This window comes from Bombus affinis, chromosome 1, assembly GCF_024516045.1.
Source record: "Bombus affinis isolate iyBomAffi1 chromosome 1, iyBomAffi1.2, whole genome shotgun sequence".
Lineage (NCBI taxonomy): Eukaryota > Metazoa > Arthropoda > Insecta > Hymenoptera > Apidae > Bombus > Bombus affinis.
In genome coordinates this window covers 3,797,916-3,814,185 of record NC_066344.1, presented here as the reverse complement: position 1 = coordinate 3,814,185, position 16,270 = coordinate 3,797,916, and the positions used below count along the sequence as shown (strand labels likewise).

The 16,270-nt window shown below is 40.0% G+C and overlaps 1 protein-coding gene across 2 annotated transcripts in view; it reads right to left on the bottom strand.

Moving 5' to 3' along the window:
- Positions 1–346: 346 nt before the first annotated feature.
- The window catches only part of LOC126915615 (UPF0489 protein C5orf22 homolog), a 322,696-nt gene continuing 306,772 nt past the window's right edge, over positions 347–16,270 (bottom strand). For both annotated transcript variants that reach the window (XM_050720449.1, XM_050720468.1), the window contains one exon: positions 347–4,484. Coding sequence is in view for 1 of the 2 variants with exons in the window: in XM_050720468.1 (XP_050576425.1) it covers positions 4,481–4,484 (4 nt within the window). In the remaining variant the exon portion in view is untranslated. The remainder of the gene's footprint in view (positions 4,485–16,270) is intronic.

The window sequence follows — 16,270 nt, the reverse complement described above, 5'->3', positions numbered from 1 at the left end:
GTTTACGAATCGTTTTGCTTTAATGAAAGAGCAAAATTTTATAATCTTTAACTATGTATCTTTCTGAAGTAAAATATTTTTTTACGATTAGACGGTTACCTATTAAAGGAATATCGTTGATCTTTGAAATTTGCAGCCATAGAATTTTTAATTTACAAGAAATTATGAAAACTTTGTGCTGTTTGATTATAATTTGGAAAATCACATAATATATCAAAATGCTTCTATGTTAAAATTATAAATAAGAAATTTTTCATACAATTCTTATATTCCTTCCTAAATAAATGCAGTTTTCCAGTATCTTTAAATATCTAAACTTCGGTCTAACTTCCATATTCGTAATCTATTTTCTTTTTGTAAACGAATTGTAAAGTTCGATTCGTAGAAATTAAAAAATCCTACGCTATTAAAGTAAATCGAATTGAAATTATGTGAAATTACACTCTGAAGTATTGTTCTGCAAAACTGTTAATTTCATTAAAAAAATGTTATGCTCGAAGATTTCAAAATTGAATAGATGAAAGCCAAATTTTACGAATAATGAAATTAAATCTAAATTAAATTAAATTAGAATTACAAGGAATTATACTCTCAACAATTAGTATTTGAGAACTTCTTTCACTAAAATGGCTTCCATGGACAAAACGCCGAGCGAAACCACATTCTTTTTATTTGTACACGATATCTCGAATATACACAAAACCTCGAGACCGCAAGTAAAATTATTCGGTGGTCGAGTTTCGAAACGTTTAATTCACTTTCCCCGGACTGTTAAAAAGATAACATCCTCTCACTTGGGCGCGGTTCGACGACGTTACGACAAACAAGGGGATCTCAATTTTTTCCACGGTATATGTCCGCGTGCATGCCGTTTCCGTAAACGAAACCGGAAACAGTCTGTATACTCATTTCAGCCAAATAATGGGCGTTTCAACTTGGCCGCCTTTGGTCTTTTGAAACGGCCCCTTTCACTCGGTTAAATGCATGCACGTAGGAATCTCTTTCGCTTCCTTTTTACAGAAATTTTTGGAGAACCTTGAGAAAAAACGGGGGTTGCGAAACATTGCCAAGAATACTCGAATAACGAGTACACATACAAAATTCTTAGAAACGATGCTTTCAACAACTGAGTGTTTTTCCTCTTATCTTTCCTCTAACGATGATTCTAACAAAAATGAAATTACTAATGAAAGTTGCAATGCTTTTTCTAAGGATAATAAATTGTCACGATTTCTTAAAATTATGAAATTTCTCGATTATTATTATCGACGCTTTATCTTAATATTGCTGCAAATATCATTTATCTAATTTGGTCAATTCTCTGTAAAAGTAACAGTTTCAAGATTTGTATTCCTTCTATAGGAGTCATTAATTAATTATATATAGAGGAATAATTGTTAAACAATATAGTTAAATAATAAATTTATATAATATTCCTGTTCATATAAAAAAAAAGAGAACAAAGTACAGAAAAAAATCTAATAATTTGTAAAGTAAAGAGTTTTAAAATACAAAACTAAATCTAATAATTATAAGTTTCTGCAGATTCATAAAATCATACTTCAACCGCAATCGTTCCCTTATGTCAAATTTTTCCGTTGGAACCACCTGCAACACCTGTCACATACACTCCTATTTCTACCTCAATCATACTAGAGGAACCTGTCAATTTTACGCAACACTCGTAGCAATTATCCTGACATGAAATCATACTTCAGTACTTCGTGCATACTTCACGTACTATACAGTTCGCACGAGATGTTGTAATTCTACCCTGTTGGTTTCGTTCTACCCACTTCCATCAAAAACGCGTTTTATACGGCGAAAATGTTTTCTGAAACGCAGTTACGAAAGGCGTGCCTGTTTCAGTTGGATATGACGACGTTTTCGTGACAAATAGGGAAGCCAGCCCTTTCTCCTTTAGTCGCGCAGTTTGAAAAATCGGGCGAAACGGAAACAGAAAGCTAAATAGAAGCGAGAAATAATCAAAGATGGAATAAGGTAAAGAGACAGGAATTTATTTTTAATATTTATGTAATATTATTATATCTGTCGTCTTCTTCCTTCCCTTTCGTCTTTTCCAATGTATAACAACACGTCTAACAGGTTAATAGCCATCGCGCGGGTAAAGTGTTTCGTAGCACGTGAGAAGCTTTAGAAAAACCGATATTTGGAATTTCTAGTGAAAGCGGTAAAAAATCGATTGTCTGATCAGTGTACAAGATATTATTCCAAGACAAATCGAGCAATTCGATATCAGAAGCCTTTATATCATCGCACCAAGTCCAACTTACAAAAACCTCTTTATCGTTGAAACTCTCTTTTTCGTCTATTACTTCGAAACTCCTCGCGATAAACGTCGAAATCACCAAGTCCGTAACTCCGGTAGCCGAAAAGATAAAGCGTCAAACAGGCGAAACGCGTTCAGTTGATTAGTCCGAGTAAAAAATATGCTTAGAAAGAAGTAACGTATCGAATCAATTGTAGAGCGGATCGCGTAGGGAGGAAGGAAGGTTAGATTGAGGCGCGAAGAAAACAAAAGGGGAACGGGATTACGCGAGAAGAAGCACAAGAAGGTGGCGCCTGGTAGAAGGGGAGGTCGGCGAGTAGAGGCCAGAGGGTTCGGGGACCTCCGACGTGGTATTTACGACGTCATTTCCTCGCTGACTGTCAATAATTTCCCTGGGGGATGTGGAAGATACCGTGGCGGCTCTCGTGTGCGGTTTGCCTTCTTTCTTGCCCGCCTTCTCTCTTGGCCCATCTCCTCTCCAACCGGAGGACGCTTCCTTGTTCGCGGCCTCCTTTTTTCTCCACAGGGGCAAATTGAAAAGCCAGCGACGCGACGCCAAGACGTCCTCGAGATACTGTTTCGCGGCGACCGAAAAGTAATATCGCGCAGATAGAATGAGATTGCATCGGACCCGGCCGCCGAGTATTTTTGATAATTTGCTCGTATCGTTTTGGCGGAGGAATGCAAATACCACGGAGAGGATTGAACAACTGTAATCTCGGTAATTAGCGACAAGTGTATGGAAATATGTGTGCGACGTATTCTTGGGAATGTTACTGCGTTATCTTCTGCAATACCAAGGTAAATGTAAAAATGCACCTGTCAACGTGTTAGTCTGAGAAGACGAATTAAATCGTTACTGGTTAACTTCCAGCGATGCTTATAATTAGACGAAAGCTAATCTACAGCTTCTTTCAATCTAATTTTCCCAACATTACCCATTTTTTAATCTCATTTAGAATCTTTATGATCTGTTAATCGGAGAAAATCAATTAACTGGTCATTGTCAAACTTGATTATTACTCTTGTCCGATACGTAAAGTAGTAAAAAAATGAGTGTAAAGTATTAAGAAGAATGATCGAGTAAATCTGAAAATGTCACAAACTTTTGTATATGAATCTTTTGGGCGTGTAATTTCCATTTAATAATCATCGGTCTAAAATACTGAGACTTTTATTTTTGCGCGTGGAGAAATCCTCATGGACACTCCGCTGCTGCTAATAATCGGTAGCAGCAGAGTAGTGTCGGACTCTTACCGACTAAAACTCCACGCTGACCATCCTACGCGTATGACAAGAGTGTTCCAGGAACCTCCTATGAATTATCTTCTGTTAAAATACTGAGACTGCATTTAAACTAACCTCTATTGCGAATATAACCTTCTTTCACCGAAAATCGAAACTATAATTTTTACCACAAGGGCGACTCGAAAAATCTCGTAAGAAAAGGAAAATGCATAAGAATTAAAAACAGCCTCAGTATATATACAGTATATATACAGCCTCGTTAATCTTCAGCAAAACCTCAGAAGGAAGTAAATCGTACGAAACCAAGTACGTAATTCTCGATCAATCCATCACCCCCTCGATACTTCCAGAATATTCCATTCTGTTGTCGGTTAAAATCTAAGAATCAGCTGATTCTAATGAAGCATCTCCTTTAACTAATTTACAATCAGCGCCCTCGTGGCGGTTCTCGCGAGGGGCGAAGCAATAGAGAAAGCCAGGACCAGAGTGGAGGAGGGGCGTGAGTACCTAAGTTTCCGCACTTTCTCTCTGTCCCGAGGGTTGTCGCCTTCATGACCCAGAACTCTTTAATTCCTCCAACCCCGATACCATGGTATCCCCTTTAACTCATTAGACTCAATCAATTATACGGGCGTACGGTTACAGTCTCTTTTCCCTTTCTCTTGGCTACTACCCTGCTTTTATCTCGCTTTCACTCTCAGTCTCTCGCGTTCTAGCTTGTTCGCGCCGATTCCACCGGCCCTCTGTCGTCTCACCGAACAACCCTGTCTTAATCCCTCGACCGAGACCCCGAGTGGTATGCCGAGATATCAGGGTTTACCAAGGTAAACCTCTTAGCTAGCAAGCCAAGGTCACAAGGCTGACAAGGATCAGACGAGCCAAGGGAACTTCGTGAGATCGGCGAACTCAATGGATGGCCTGGTTCTGGTCAATCGAAGAGTCTTACCTGGAACAGAAAAAATTCAAGCTTTCCTTTAGTAGGAGAATTTAATATATTTGATTTGAGTTCTAAGATTTGAAAGGTACGTGTCGAGTTGATAATAAAAAAAGAGTGACTATTTGACATGGTGTGATAGGCGAGATAGAATGGATAGAATGACGATAGGGAAGATCTCTCGTGATATACGTGTTTGTTCGGTTATTTCATAGCTTGGAACGATATAGATAAGCTGATAGTGATTATCTGGGAATAAAGTATATGTATCTTTTGTATAATTTAAATATGTGGTAAGACCAGTGAAATATAGAAAATATCTTCAAGATTCGTTCGATGAATCTCTCTATTAATAAATTTTCCTATTATTTTGCGATTCTGTTAATCGCCGTCAAATTAAAATCTGATACGGTATCACGATAACTTCATTATACGATAAATCGAAATAAATCGATCTTACATTGACTGTCCAGAAGCCATATTAATCAGTTCCGTGAATTAACAAGTACGGAAAAGTGATTCGTGTGATCCGTTTGCCTTAAATAATCCTACAGAAATAAATCAATTATTTTTTTAAGAAATTGAGCTTGAAACTCTATCGAGTAACAACCGAATAAAAATCTGTTCCCCGATGTTAATTAATCGAATCACATCTATCAATCTAGACAGTAAAATTAAAGATTATGTAAAACTGAAACTGATCTATTTCCAAATCAAGTAACAAACTCGATCCAAAACGAAACTCTATTCTCTAATATCACCAGTCCATCCAACTAAATCACAAGGTAACTAAAACACACAAAGAACGAACTACGCTATTTGGGGGGGTTGAAGAACCTGTGACGACCTGCTGGAACCTCGCAACGTTGCCTTCGTTATCCTAATCTACAACAGGTACTCACACAGATACACACGTGTACGTACATCCACACAACCTGAAAGGAACGCATTATGGCAGGGTGGGCCATTCGTTCTCTCCACGTCCAGGTCCGTAATGTCGACCGATAAGGCCCCGATAATCCACGGTCGCGTAGTGTGTTAGTCGGCAGTTAAAACGTTATCGTCCTGAATCTCTTGTTATTCGTCAGGCCGTGACGAGTGGGTGGAATTTTACGCCCGGACGTCTCCTCGTCCGCTACGTCCCCCGTCTACCGCGTCCACGTTGGAAATAAGCTCGATAATACGAGCATAATGTTGGATATCCGTCTGTCGTCGATCACCATTACGATCGACTTAATGAATCGAACGCGAGTCCCGCTTTCCCGGCCATCTAATTATACGTCCGACGCGGACAAATTAATTTGCCCAGCTTGCTGATTATGATTCGCGATAGTGGAGAACGCGATACCACGGTATAAGAGTATCACTGTTATGTAGGCTTGTGTTTGCGATGAAAAATGTACGGATGCATAAACGGAATGTGTTTATTCAGTCTGAGCAGCGCAGTTCATCGAATTTGACCGTTTTACGAATGGTTGTAAAAAGATATCGTATGGTATGAAAGTTAAAGGTTATAAAGGCCTTTTTGTGTGAAATATCTCCTCTTTGAAATCTTGTTTAGTATTCGTGTCGTTCGCCGTGTTTTATTAAGTCTTATGTTGCAAGATACGTACGCAAACTGGAGATCTGTTAATCGCGGTGGCAATAAGATGGTGGAGAAGCTTTTACTGCGGAAATATTGTAATTATCTTTAGCATTGATATATTTAATAAACAATAGGAGAAATATGAGAAACTATTTAAGAAATTGAAAATCGAAAAACTAGTTGAACTAGTTGAATAATTAGAGATAAGCGAGTTATCCAGGTCATTGCTTTCGATTGTTATTTTAGAACACACCTCCGATACTACTTACTAACTTATATTATTTAACAAATTTCATACGCGAAGTGCGTAACAGTTGTTCTGATACTATTTTTATCGGTTAATATATGAAGATAATGTATCTGTACCAGATATAGCACTCTCCATGATATATTGTACATATGATTCCAATGCTTCTTCAACGTCTTCTCAACACAAACATATATTCCCCTATAGGGGAAGAACACGATAAATCACATTTTCCATTTTTTATATTGCAGCAGATTTAAAGTTCTGTATCTTGTTGTTAATTAATTGCCAATTAATCTTACGTTACTAAAATTATCTTTCTATTTGATTAAAAAGACATTGCTCGTTATAACAATAAAGTAGGTAAGACATTAAAATATATTAATCGCATTAACGATTTATATCTGTAGTTAACTTTAACAAGATTTTTCCATTTTTAGATATTTTATACAAAAATATTCAGTTTCGGATAGAAAGTATTGTTAAAAGCAACTAATCAATGAAAATGTAATTATACTCTTTCCAGTGACCGTATTATTTCGCCGCAAAATTTCTAGTATTTCTCTCAACATCATTTCACCGATATAAAGTAATTAGCTTGCCACCATCTTATCCAACATATAATGTTAACTTGTTATTAAGTTATATCCTTTAACCAGCTATTACTTTTCAAACAGAACGTACACACGAAATAGTAAGCTTCCTTCCGAAATAAGAACGACGGTATTCAAACGGCTAGAAACTATTCAATTTCACCGCGGAATATCTTAATCTCGGAACGCGGCGACTGCACGAAATCGTATTTCTTTCCCGTAGTAAAAAATTACGGGGCCGCGTTATCGGCTTGTTAATTCCGATAAGCGTTTCTCTTCTTTATCGTCCGCCATTATGGCGAACGATAGCGTAGCGGGGAGGGTTCGGTGGCGGGAAACGGAGCGCCGGGGGTGAGAGATTAACGAAATAAATATGACATCGTCTTGAGTCGGCCGTGCAGCACGCGGCAGTGCGCGCGTTGTTTCACGCTCGACGCGATAACAAAGCGTTTGCCATTAATTACCGCGCTCTGAAATTATTTAACGACCTTCCTTCAGCCAACGTCGGCACGCAAACCACCGACACCACCGCCAACTGATCGAGTTAATTCCCCGACGATGTATCAGTTTATGAAATTTCCGTGTGTTTTAACAGTCTCAAATAAATATTCCTCTGGATGTTTCCCTTTGCACGAAAATTCCAACAGTTTGAGACGTGTTGAAATATTTTTGTTCAACTGTGATAGCTGGCAAGCGTATAACTCACTGAAATGTAATTGTAAACATGTTCCGATAATCTTGCGTCTTCAATTTTATTTCGAGAACGAAGTTGGTCGTCATTTTCAAGTGTAAGATAATTATTTCTTTAACCATACTGTCCGCTAACTCATTCTTTTCAATATCGATATGGGCGGAATATTTTGTTTATAAATTTTAGCCGAGAGTCGTGTGTCACAATTAGTTTTGGATGATTGTTAATATTACGTTAACGTAGAAAACAATGTATTTCAAAAACTGTATTATCTGTTAGTTTCTTAAAAAATATAGACACTTCTTTTAATATTTCCATTACTACGAGCGTCTAATATGATTATATTGTTATCGTACGATAGCTCAAAAATATAATATTTATCATCAGTGATTAAAACTCGTCTAACTACATCTATCGTATTATACACACAATAATAATATATTGCGATATACTAATCTTATGTAAGCTCTATAATGTCATAATCTATTAACAATCTCGTTACCATTCTAACGTAATTTTGGTACACAATTTCGTTATTTTGTTCAAAAGAATGTTCCTGTGTAGAAACTATCTTTCACAAAACAAGCCTAAAATAAGCTTCCATAAACTACAAAAAATGAAATATTTATATTTCCTTTCCATACTGTTAAAAATAGAGAATACGTGCATTTACAAGAACCAGGATTCCGAAACAGTAATTTGTGTGGAAGAAAGCGTAAGAAGGAGGACTGGAGAAGAAGTCAGAGGGACTGTCAAGACTGCAGGGACGCAGCTGGTGATATTATGCAGGATACGAAGGCAGGAAACGGTGTAACGTTGCCTGTAGAGCCTGTATACGAGGGTGGAATATGCTTAACGTTAATTTGTACGATAAAGGAATTATTGATTTTTACTTAGGCGGCTCAGTGAAGGGTGAGAGAGGTCGGAGGGGTGATGAAACGTCGCTTTAAAGTGGAGGTACTAATGAGATGCCCTCAACACGACGTTCAGTTCCTTCATTTATCCACCTTGCTCCCAGTAATTCTTTAAAGCGTCAGGGTCATTTACGCTAAACGTTCGATTTCATGATTATCACGACGAGCAAACATTTTATTTCACCAAAGTAATAATTGACATTTTTTACACCGTTTTAGAATTATTACTTTTAGAGATGATATTTCTTATACGCGTAAGTTAAACTTATAAATTGTTGAATAAAGTCGTAGGATATCCAGCAATTAGTAAAGAATAATGTAAACTATATCGGTTTAATGGAATTTAGAAATTGATAAGAAATCGATTTTGTCCAGTAAATTTAATGAAGTTTATTAATTGATACTCTTGTCTATAGTTGTAAATTGATTTGCAAGTTCTTAAATAGAGGTGTAAGGCACTAAAATTTGTATAATATTATTTTAGAGAAATCTAAGAAAAAACCTTAATTTTAGCTGTTTTAAGTTTTGCATGAGTGAAACTCGTACAGGTTAAACAAGAGACTGACTGCGCACAAAGGTTTCTTCAACCTGGTAATATGTTTCAGGAAGTTTTTACCTAACTCTTTGGAAGTTTAAATTGATTCAAGTTTGATAAGCCTCGCTGGCATTTCTTTTAATAAAGAATTCCGCATGAAATGTACCAATGAATAGTTTCGATCCAAAGCTATATAACTTTCCTCGTGCTAGAAACAATAAGGTTCAACGTTTTCTCGAACAAAAATTTGTATCTGCCATTTCAGAATCAAATACAATTTCGTGAATATTTTGCACAATTTCCAAAGTGTGATTCGGAGAAAATGATAACTCGAGTCCTAAAACACACAACAGGAACAAAAATATTACCGCGCAACTATAATCAAATAAAATTGTAAATTAAGAACTTTTTAATACGATAGTGTATAATTTCCAACATAAATATGGACGTGAAAAAGGCAAATCTGAAAATGATCAAATCTTTCATTAATATCAACATACACAAAAATATTCAATTACATCCAATAAACAATTATAGTACAAAAATTCTCACACGAAAGCCAAAGAGACAAAATTGAAAACTACGAAATTCCCTTTCCTTTCAACATACGTAATGATTTCTAAACGAGCAATTACTTCCAACAAGCACCGAACCAACTATGCGATAAAAATTCTAAATAAAAGTTTCTAATACGCGTAAAAATCAAAGATACGGGATAAAAAAATCCCCAAACTTTTCGTTTATTAAAAAAAAGAAATTTTCGAGTATCCTATGCACCTACTTTTGTATACTTAAATATCCTCAAAAAACAAACCCCAACGTTCGGTTGCTGAAGCAACGTAAAACCAATCCCACGACGATACACCAATTAGGCATTTACAAAACAGATCGATCATTTCCCCGCGAAGAATTTTGCAGTCTGGCTGCGGTACATTCCCGTGGCCGCGTATTTCTAATAAATTCAATCTCTTCGCCATCGGCGTAGGCGTTCGTCGATGAAAAGAAATTTCCTTCGCGATACGACCGGCTGGCAGCTCGGTAAACCACTCTCGTAACACGGCCTGGCGAACTTTTAGCCACACGCACAGAGCCAACTCGCGTTTCACAACAGTCTACGTGTATATATGAGTGTACGTGTGTGTATGTGGTACGCGCGTTCGCCAAGCTTTGCCGCGGCTGGAAATTCGGAGTAATAGGAAAACTCCTGAGCGGAAAAGAAGTTCAATCTAGCCGGCCGAGGGAGAAGCCTGGAAAAGCTCTTTTGACTCCTTTGATTCCGACTCAGCCATCCCCAACCCATTCCTCCTCTACGGCACCTCGCCACCACCTTCTAAATCTTTCCCAACCCTCTTCGTCGGCGTCGCCAGCGACATCGAGTCCCGTTTTACTCCGGAGAACGTTTCTCAACCCAACGATGCCAAGAGGATTCCAAAAGTTGCTTCGCCAATCTACCCCGCAGCCCTGTTTCAGACTACTTGGGCCAGTCCCGAAAAATTTTACCACCCTTGAAAGACCGACTCTGTTTTAACCACCGCAGAGGGTTCGTCAGCGGAGGCAACGTCTTCCGCTTGTGGTTTTAGACAGGGTCGAAAATCGTGGAGGATCTTTGCTGAGGTTTTAGGGGTGAAGTAATGGTAAAAGGGGAACGGAGTTTTGATTTGGTGGAGTGAATTTGCTTGAGAAAAAGGGTAGCGTTGCGATCTTGATGATAGTATCGTGATTATTTCTTAAAGCGAGTCTGCTATGTTGAAATAGCGTCGAAAGGGAAATATGAATTTATTTCTCCTGTATATTTCAATTTCGATGGGAAATTGTTTGCATTGTAAAGGGAGATTACGTTTTAAGTGACCATGGAACGACGATACTTGGAGCTATTCTAAAATTTCTAGATCTCTGAACTACATGACTATGCAATTTATTTCAGAACATTCAGATCCAAGATCGAAGATATAAAGTTGGTTATTTTCCATCGGTATCTCTCAACGATTATATATTCGAACATTAATTGCACCAAGTAATTGCGATTTATTTCACATCCACTTGTACAAATATAAATATCAAAGACGCAAATTTGCAAATCTTCGTTCTTTTCCCTTCCAACTTCGACTGCTAAACGACAAAGTTTCACAAATTTCCTTCACAAAGCTGTACTACATTCCCAACACCAGCGACCAACAAGCCAGCCTCAAGTCGAAATAAAAATACCCTCTTTCATAAAGAACAACCAATACACCGATCATCGAGCTCGATGCAAGAACAACAAAGCTTCAGCTCTCAAAACTGTACCCTTTATCGAGCCTGTTTCCTTTCAAGTGTCTCTCAATCTGCATCAAAGAGAAAACACAACATCCCTAGGTTTTCTTCGCCCAACCTCAATCCCAGCAATCATTTCATAAAAGCGCATCTATCCTCGTTCTCGAATACGGAGTAGCATTTGCCTCGTTATTCTCTTCCTGCTCGTCTGATACGGCCCGTTGCCAGTAGGTCAACGAAATACTAACCAACTTGCCCGTTGTTCTCGAAAGGTCAGAAAGGGATACGAAAAAGGGGATGGGCGCGATCGCCACGACGAAAGAGTGGAACGACGAATAGGAGGCGGAGATGGAAGTCGTGGCGCGAGCAAAGAAATAATGAAACTCCGTGCCAGGAAAGTGCTCGCTTTATTGACAAGAGGGCCCAGGAGAACGGCCAGGAGGTGCGACGAGGGAAAATATAGTGCTTCCATATCCGTGCGCGGCTGTCTATCGATTCTCGACGAGTATAAAGTACTGCGATTCCGCCCGACGCCGTCGCCTACTCGACGGAATAAATTTGCGATCGCCCGGGTAAAACGGGGTGAGAGTCGCGAGCGAGACCGCGGAAAGGGAAAAAGAAGAGGAACGAACCGGAGGAAATGGAAGAGGCGACGCGGAAGACGTCGACGATGGAATTTTTGAAATTCATTCGCCTCCTTCTTCGCTGTTTCCGCTCTTGTATAATTTTGTTGTTTAAGTACGTACTGTAAGCAGCTTTCAACGACGTAATAGGATTTTTCGTTAAGAATTATTGGTTTGTTAATTCGACGGAGTATAAGCGCAGCATATATTATTGTTAATTGAGCACCATTTGTCTAAGCGGCTTATATTCTACTGTCGTATAGTTTTGTATGAGAATCTTGGATTTGTTAGTTTCCATGGAGTGCAATTCGGAGAATGACACCTATCTGTTAGAAAATGTGAAACTTAAAATGCGTTTTACAGAAACGTAGGATGTCTCCAATCATCAGAATTTCGCCATTTAGTTAATGTATTTTATTGTTTGTTAAAGTATAAAATGTCTAATGATAAATTATGAACTGAATCCTGTTACGTTGTACGGGACACTTTCCGATTATATCGGTAAAAAAAATCCTCGAGTTTGAAGAAAATATCAAAGAATCCTTGGGCCATATTTCTCGTGTCAAGTTTTTGTCAAAGTATATTAAAAGTCTTTTTGTTTATTGAAACAAGGATCATAATAGGATATGAAAATAGCAGAATAACATTCTATGACAAGCATAATATTTTGAAGATTTTCCTATCCTAAAACAACGATTACATGTCACTAAAACGAAGTGGAAATTCTAGAAATCCCAGAATCAAGTATCCTTCGATAAAACCGATTTCTGGAGCTCGATCGAAATTAACGTAAGAAACGATCATCGAGAGCAAAAATTTCAGGAATACGTTCGACGTAAAATCTTTTCTTGATGAAAGAAAAAAGAGAGCGGTAAAACTCAAACGTCGGTAGCCGAGGAACGTGATTTTCTACGCGCGGAACGAAAAGACGGCGAAAAAACCCTTTCCCTCCGTTTTATTCCCTGCAGATCGTTCCGAGGCGAGCAGGGAAAAGGATCTCTTCTTTGACGGTCGAGGATCATTACGGCGGCTGATTGGCGGGAATCTTGTTAGAGGTTTCGTTTGAATAATCGCCGCTCGAACCGGCGATTTTCATGACTCGATCATCGCGTAATGTCGCGTGGAAATTCGGCCCTCCGCCCTCCACTTTCTTTCCATTCCGCGAACAATAATTTCTCGTAAGCACCGCCACCCTCGTGTTCTTCTTCTCCTCCTCGTTACAAACGAATTCAATTCCGCGTTAAATATCCCGAACGCGGATCGTCGTTGCCCTTCGACTCGATTAACGATCCCTTCTGGTTCATAAAATATTAGGTAACTCATTTTGACTTTACATATTCTGCGAATCAATGTGGTATAAATATTGCAATTTTATAGATGGAGAAAAATCATGTACACGAAATTTTACGTAATGTGGATCTACCTATTTTTAATGTTAGTTTAGTTGACATAATGCAGCGGTTTGTCTAAACAGTTCCCCAAATGAGACGAACGAAGATTGCAAGTTAAATAAGAAGTTGAGGTATATTTTTGACAAAGTGTAGATTGTATATATTCATAGCATGATATAGTGGAAAACACATTAAAGATTTGAAGAACAAAATTATCTAAGAAGTACTTGTAGATTATTCATTATAAGAAATTGTAGTTTATTAAGAATGTCACTCCACCAAACAATAGCTTATTATCTATATGTTTCAGCATTTATATTTATCCATATTTCGCGTATCACTTTTACCCCATAGCTTGAATAAAATTACCACATATTATCCGTTAAATACTTTTCAGTGACAAATGACATTCAAACATTTCATGGAATACTCGTTCGAAAGCCATTGACATAACCAATATCCAACAATTATAGGTAAATAAAAACGCTTTCCAAAAATGGAAATAATATAATTAAGTTTCATTATCAAGTTCCCCCTACTTTATTATTCTTTCCAACCATCCATTACCAAAGAAAATACCAGCCACGCAAACCTCAAAAACCGTCGAAAAAGGAGACTGAAAAATACATGTTTCCATTTGAAACAACCCACAGGTGTAGCGCTTTACACGATTATCCAGCGCCCTTTTTCCAAGAAGCGTCTACCCTTCATCCGTTTTCCCCGCTCCGTGGAAAACGGAGCGTAGCTTCGCAGGGAAAGGTGTAGGTGGTGGAGGGGAAAATAGCAGGAGGAACGAATAAAACGCGTATCGGCGAGGTACGCGGCCAGGCAGATCAATCTTCGCTTCTTTCCCCGTTGCGTTCCTCCGTTGTGTGCGTGCGTTCGCGCGGCCAGCTCCACCCCCGCCTCCCCCTTCCAACCATCCAGCTTCTTCTTCTAGCCACGTAAACGCGTCCTGGCACACGTACGAAACACGCACGCGTGCACGTCGTCCGTAGGAAAATATATCCGGCCGAGGTCCCTCCTACGGGACGCTCGCGAGTAGCAGCCACGTTTCCGGATTTATCGAGCGTGGCCCGTGCCATTATTTCAGGGATTACCGGCGGTGGGGCAACGGCGAATTTTTCACCGGCTCGTACATCGTTCTTCGACGCTGCTGTTAGCAAGGAAAAATGCGCGAAGGAATGATAGAGGATTCCGGGAGAAAGGCCGAGGGCGAGGCGAAATTTCGAGTCCGCCATAGGATCATAATCGGCTTTACTTTTCCGAGTCAGTCCCTTTTTTGCTTCGTTCTAGATTCTTCCTCGTCTTCCTCGTCTTCTTCGTTTTTCATTAGGGTTCGGTTAAGAAGGGACTTTTTTACCGGATGGCCTCTCGAGCGTGAGCATACGAAATTCTGGAGAGACTTCTTAACGAGCCGCGTGGACCGTGTCGATAAGATTGTTTGCTGAACGGACGTTTATTCCGGCGCGCGAACACCGGATTTCCTAATTATTCGCTGCAGGCGAACTCTTATCGCCGCCCACGCGCCGCTACGTGCCCGATACGCAGGGTAAACGTAATAGTTCTCGCGCTGGGTCTGGGTCAGGACATTGGCTTCCAGAAGGATGGAAAGGGGTGAGGTCGATGGCTACTCTTCCTGTTACTCAGAGGAGTTTTTTCAATTACATTTTGTGGAATTCGTGTTAATTGGAGTCTCAAAATCGATGTTTTATACTAAAAACGATCGTTCGAATAGAACTACTCAATGTAATTTTTAGATGAATAGTAGAGAACTGTAAAACTAAGACGGATACAGAAACGTATTCGGTTATAACGCAGCACGTTATTTTCAAACGATATTCTGCACGAAACAGTGACAAATAAAATAAAATTTATTCGAATAATTATTTTTAGAAATTGATATATACTATAATAATATTATCGATTTGTAAATCTTGGTGACTTTAGACTAACTTCCATTTAACGAGCGTAACATTCCATACTTTTATTCCTACACCATCGCAAGCTTCGTACACAATATCTTCTCGATAAAAATTCTTGCCAACCCATCCAACCAACGACCCTCATCAACAAATTCTAAAACTCTTCTCTCAAATTTCATTGAAATCGCACCTCTGCTTATCTCACCTTTCTGCACGCAAAATCATCTCACGAAAAGGCAACGGCAGGCGTGGTCGCGAAATCTGGAATATTTCAGGGGCGCCGAATGGAGGCAGAGAAAAGAGCAGGAACAGGAAAAAAAGAGGCTGCCGTAGAAAACGGAGGAACCTGGGCAAAGCAAGCAAGCAAGCCGGCAGGCGAGGCAGGCGAACGAAGGAAGGAAGAAAGAAAGAAAGAAAGAAAACACGTGAAATCGAGGGACAGAGAGCGATAGACAGGAGCGTAGAAGGGGTGGTTCGGTGTTCCCGGGGGCGAAAGTGGCGCGGCGTCCTAATGCGATTCCGATATCGGCCCGGACATCTCGTGAGCCGACTACAGCTCCTGTTTCCCCGCCTCTCGCCCCGTTACCCCGTCGTCCCATGGAACGAGTGGAACTCACCCCATCGCGCGGCTCGATGGACGAGAGAGAGCGGATCGGTCCGTGGGTGGCGGAAAGGGGGTGGGCCGTGAAAGCGAACAGGGCTCCCCCGTAAGGGCGGGGTGGCTGCTAGAATGGGCCGATATGTATGCCGTGGGCGCACCGCTGCCACTCCGCCGCCATCTTGGAATCGATGTCGATCAAGCGGAAGGAAGGAACTTCTGCGCAGCTCGGGGGCGCCCGGGGTGCACCCGACCCACCCCCTTTCTACGTGTGTGCGCGTCTCCACGCATATATTCCACCTCCTCGTCGGCGTCCTACGAGCGAGACCTCCTCCTTCGTCTCGCCACCCTCGCAGCTACCACCCCATCGCCACGTAAGCAGCAGCCGCGTGCGTGAGAGCACGTACGCCGCTTCTGCGTACGGATTTCTTCTTCTTTCACCT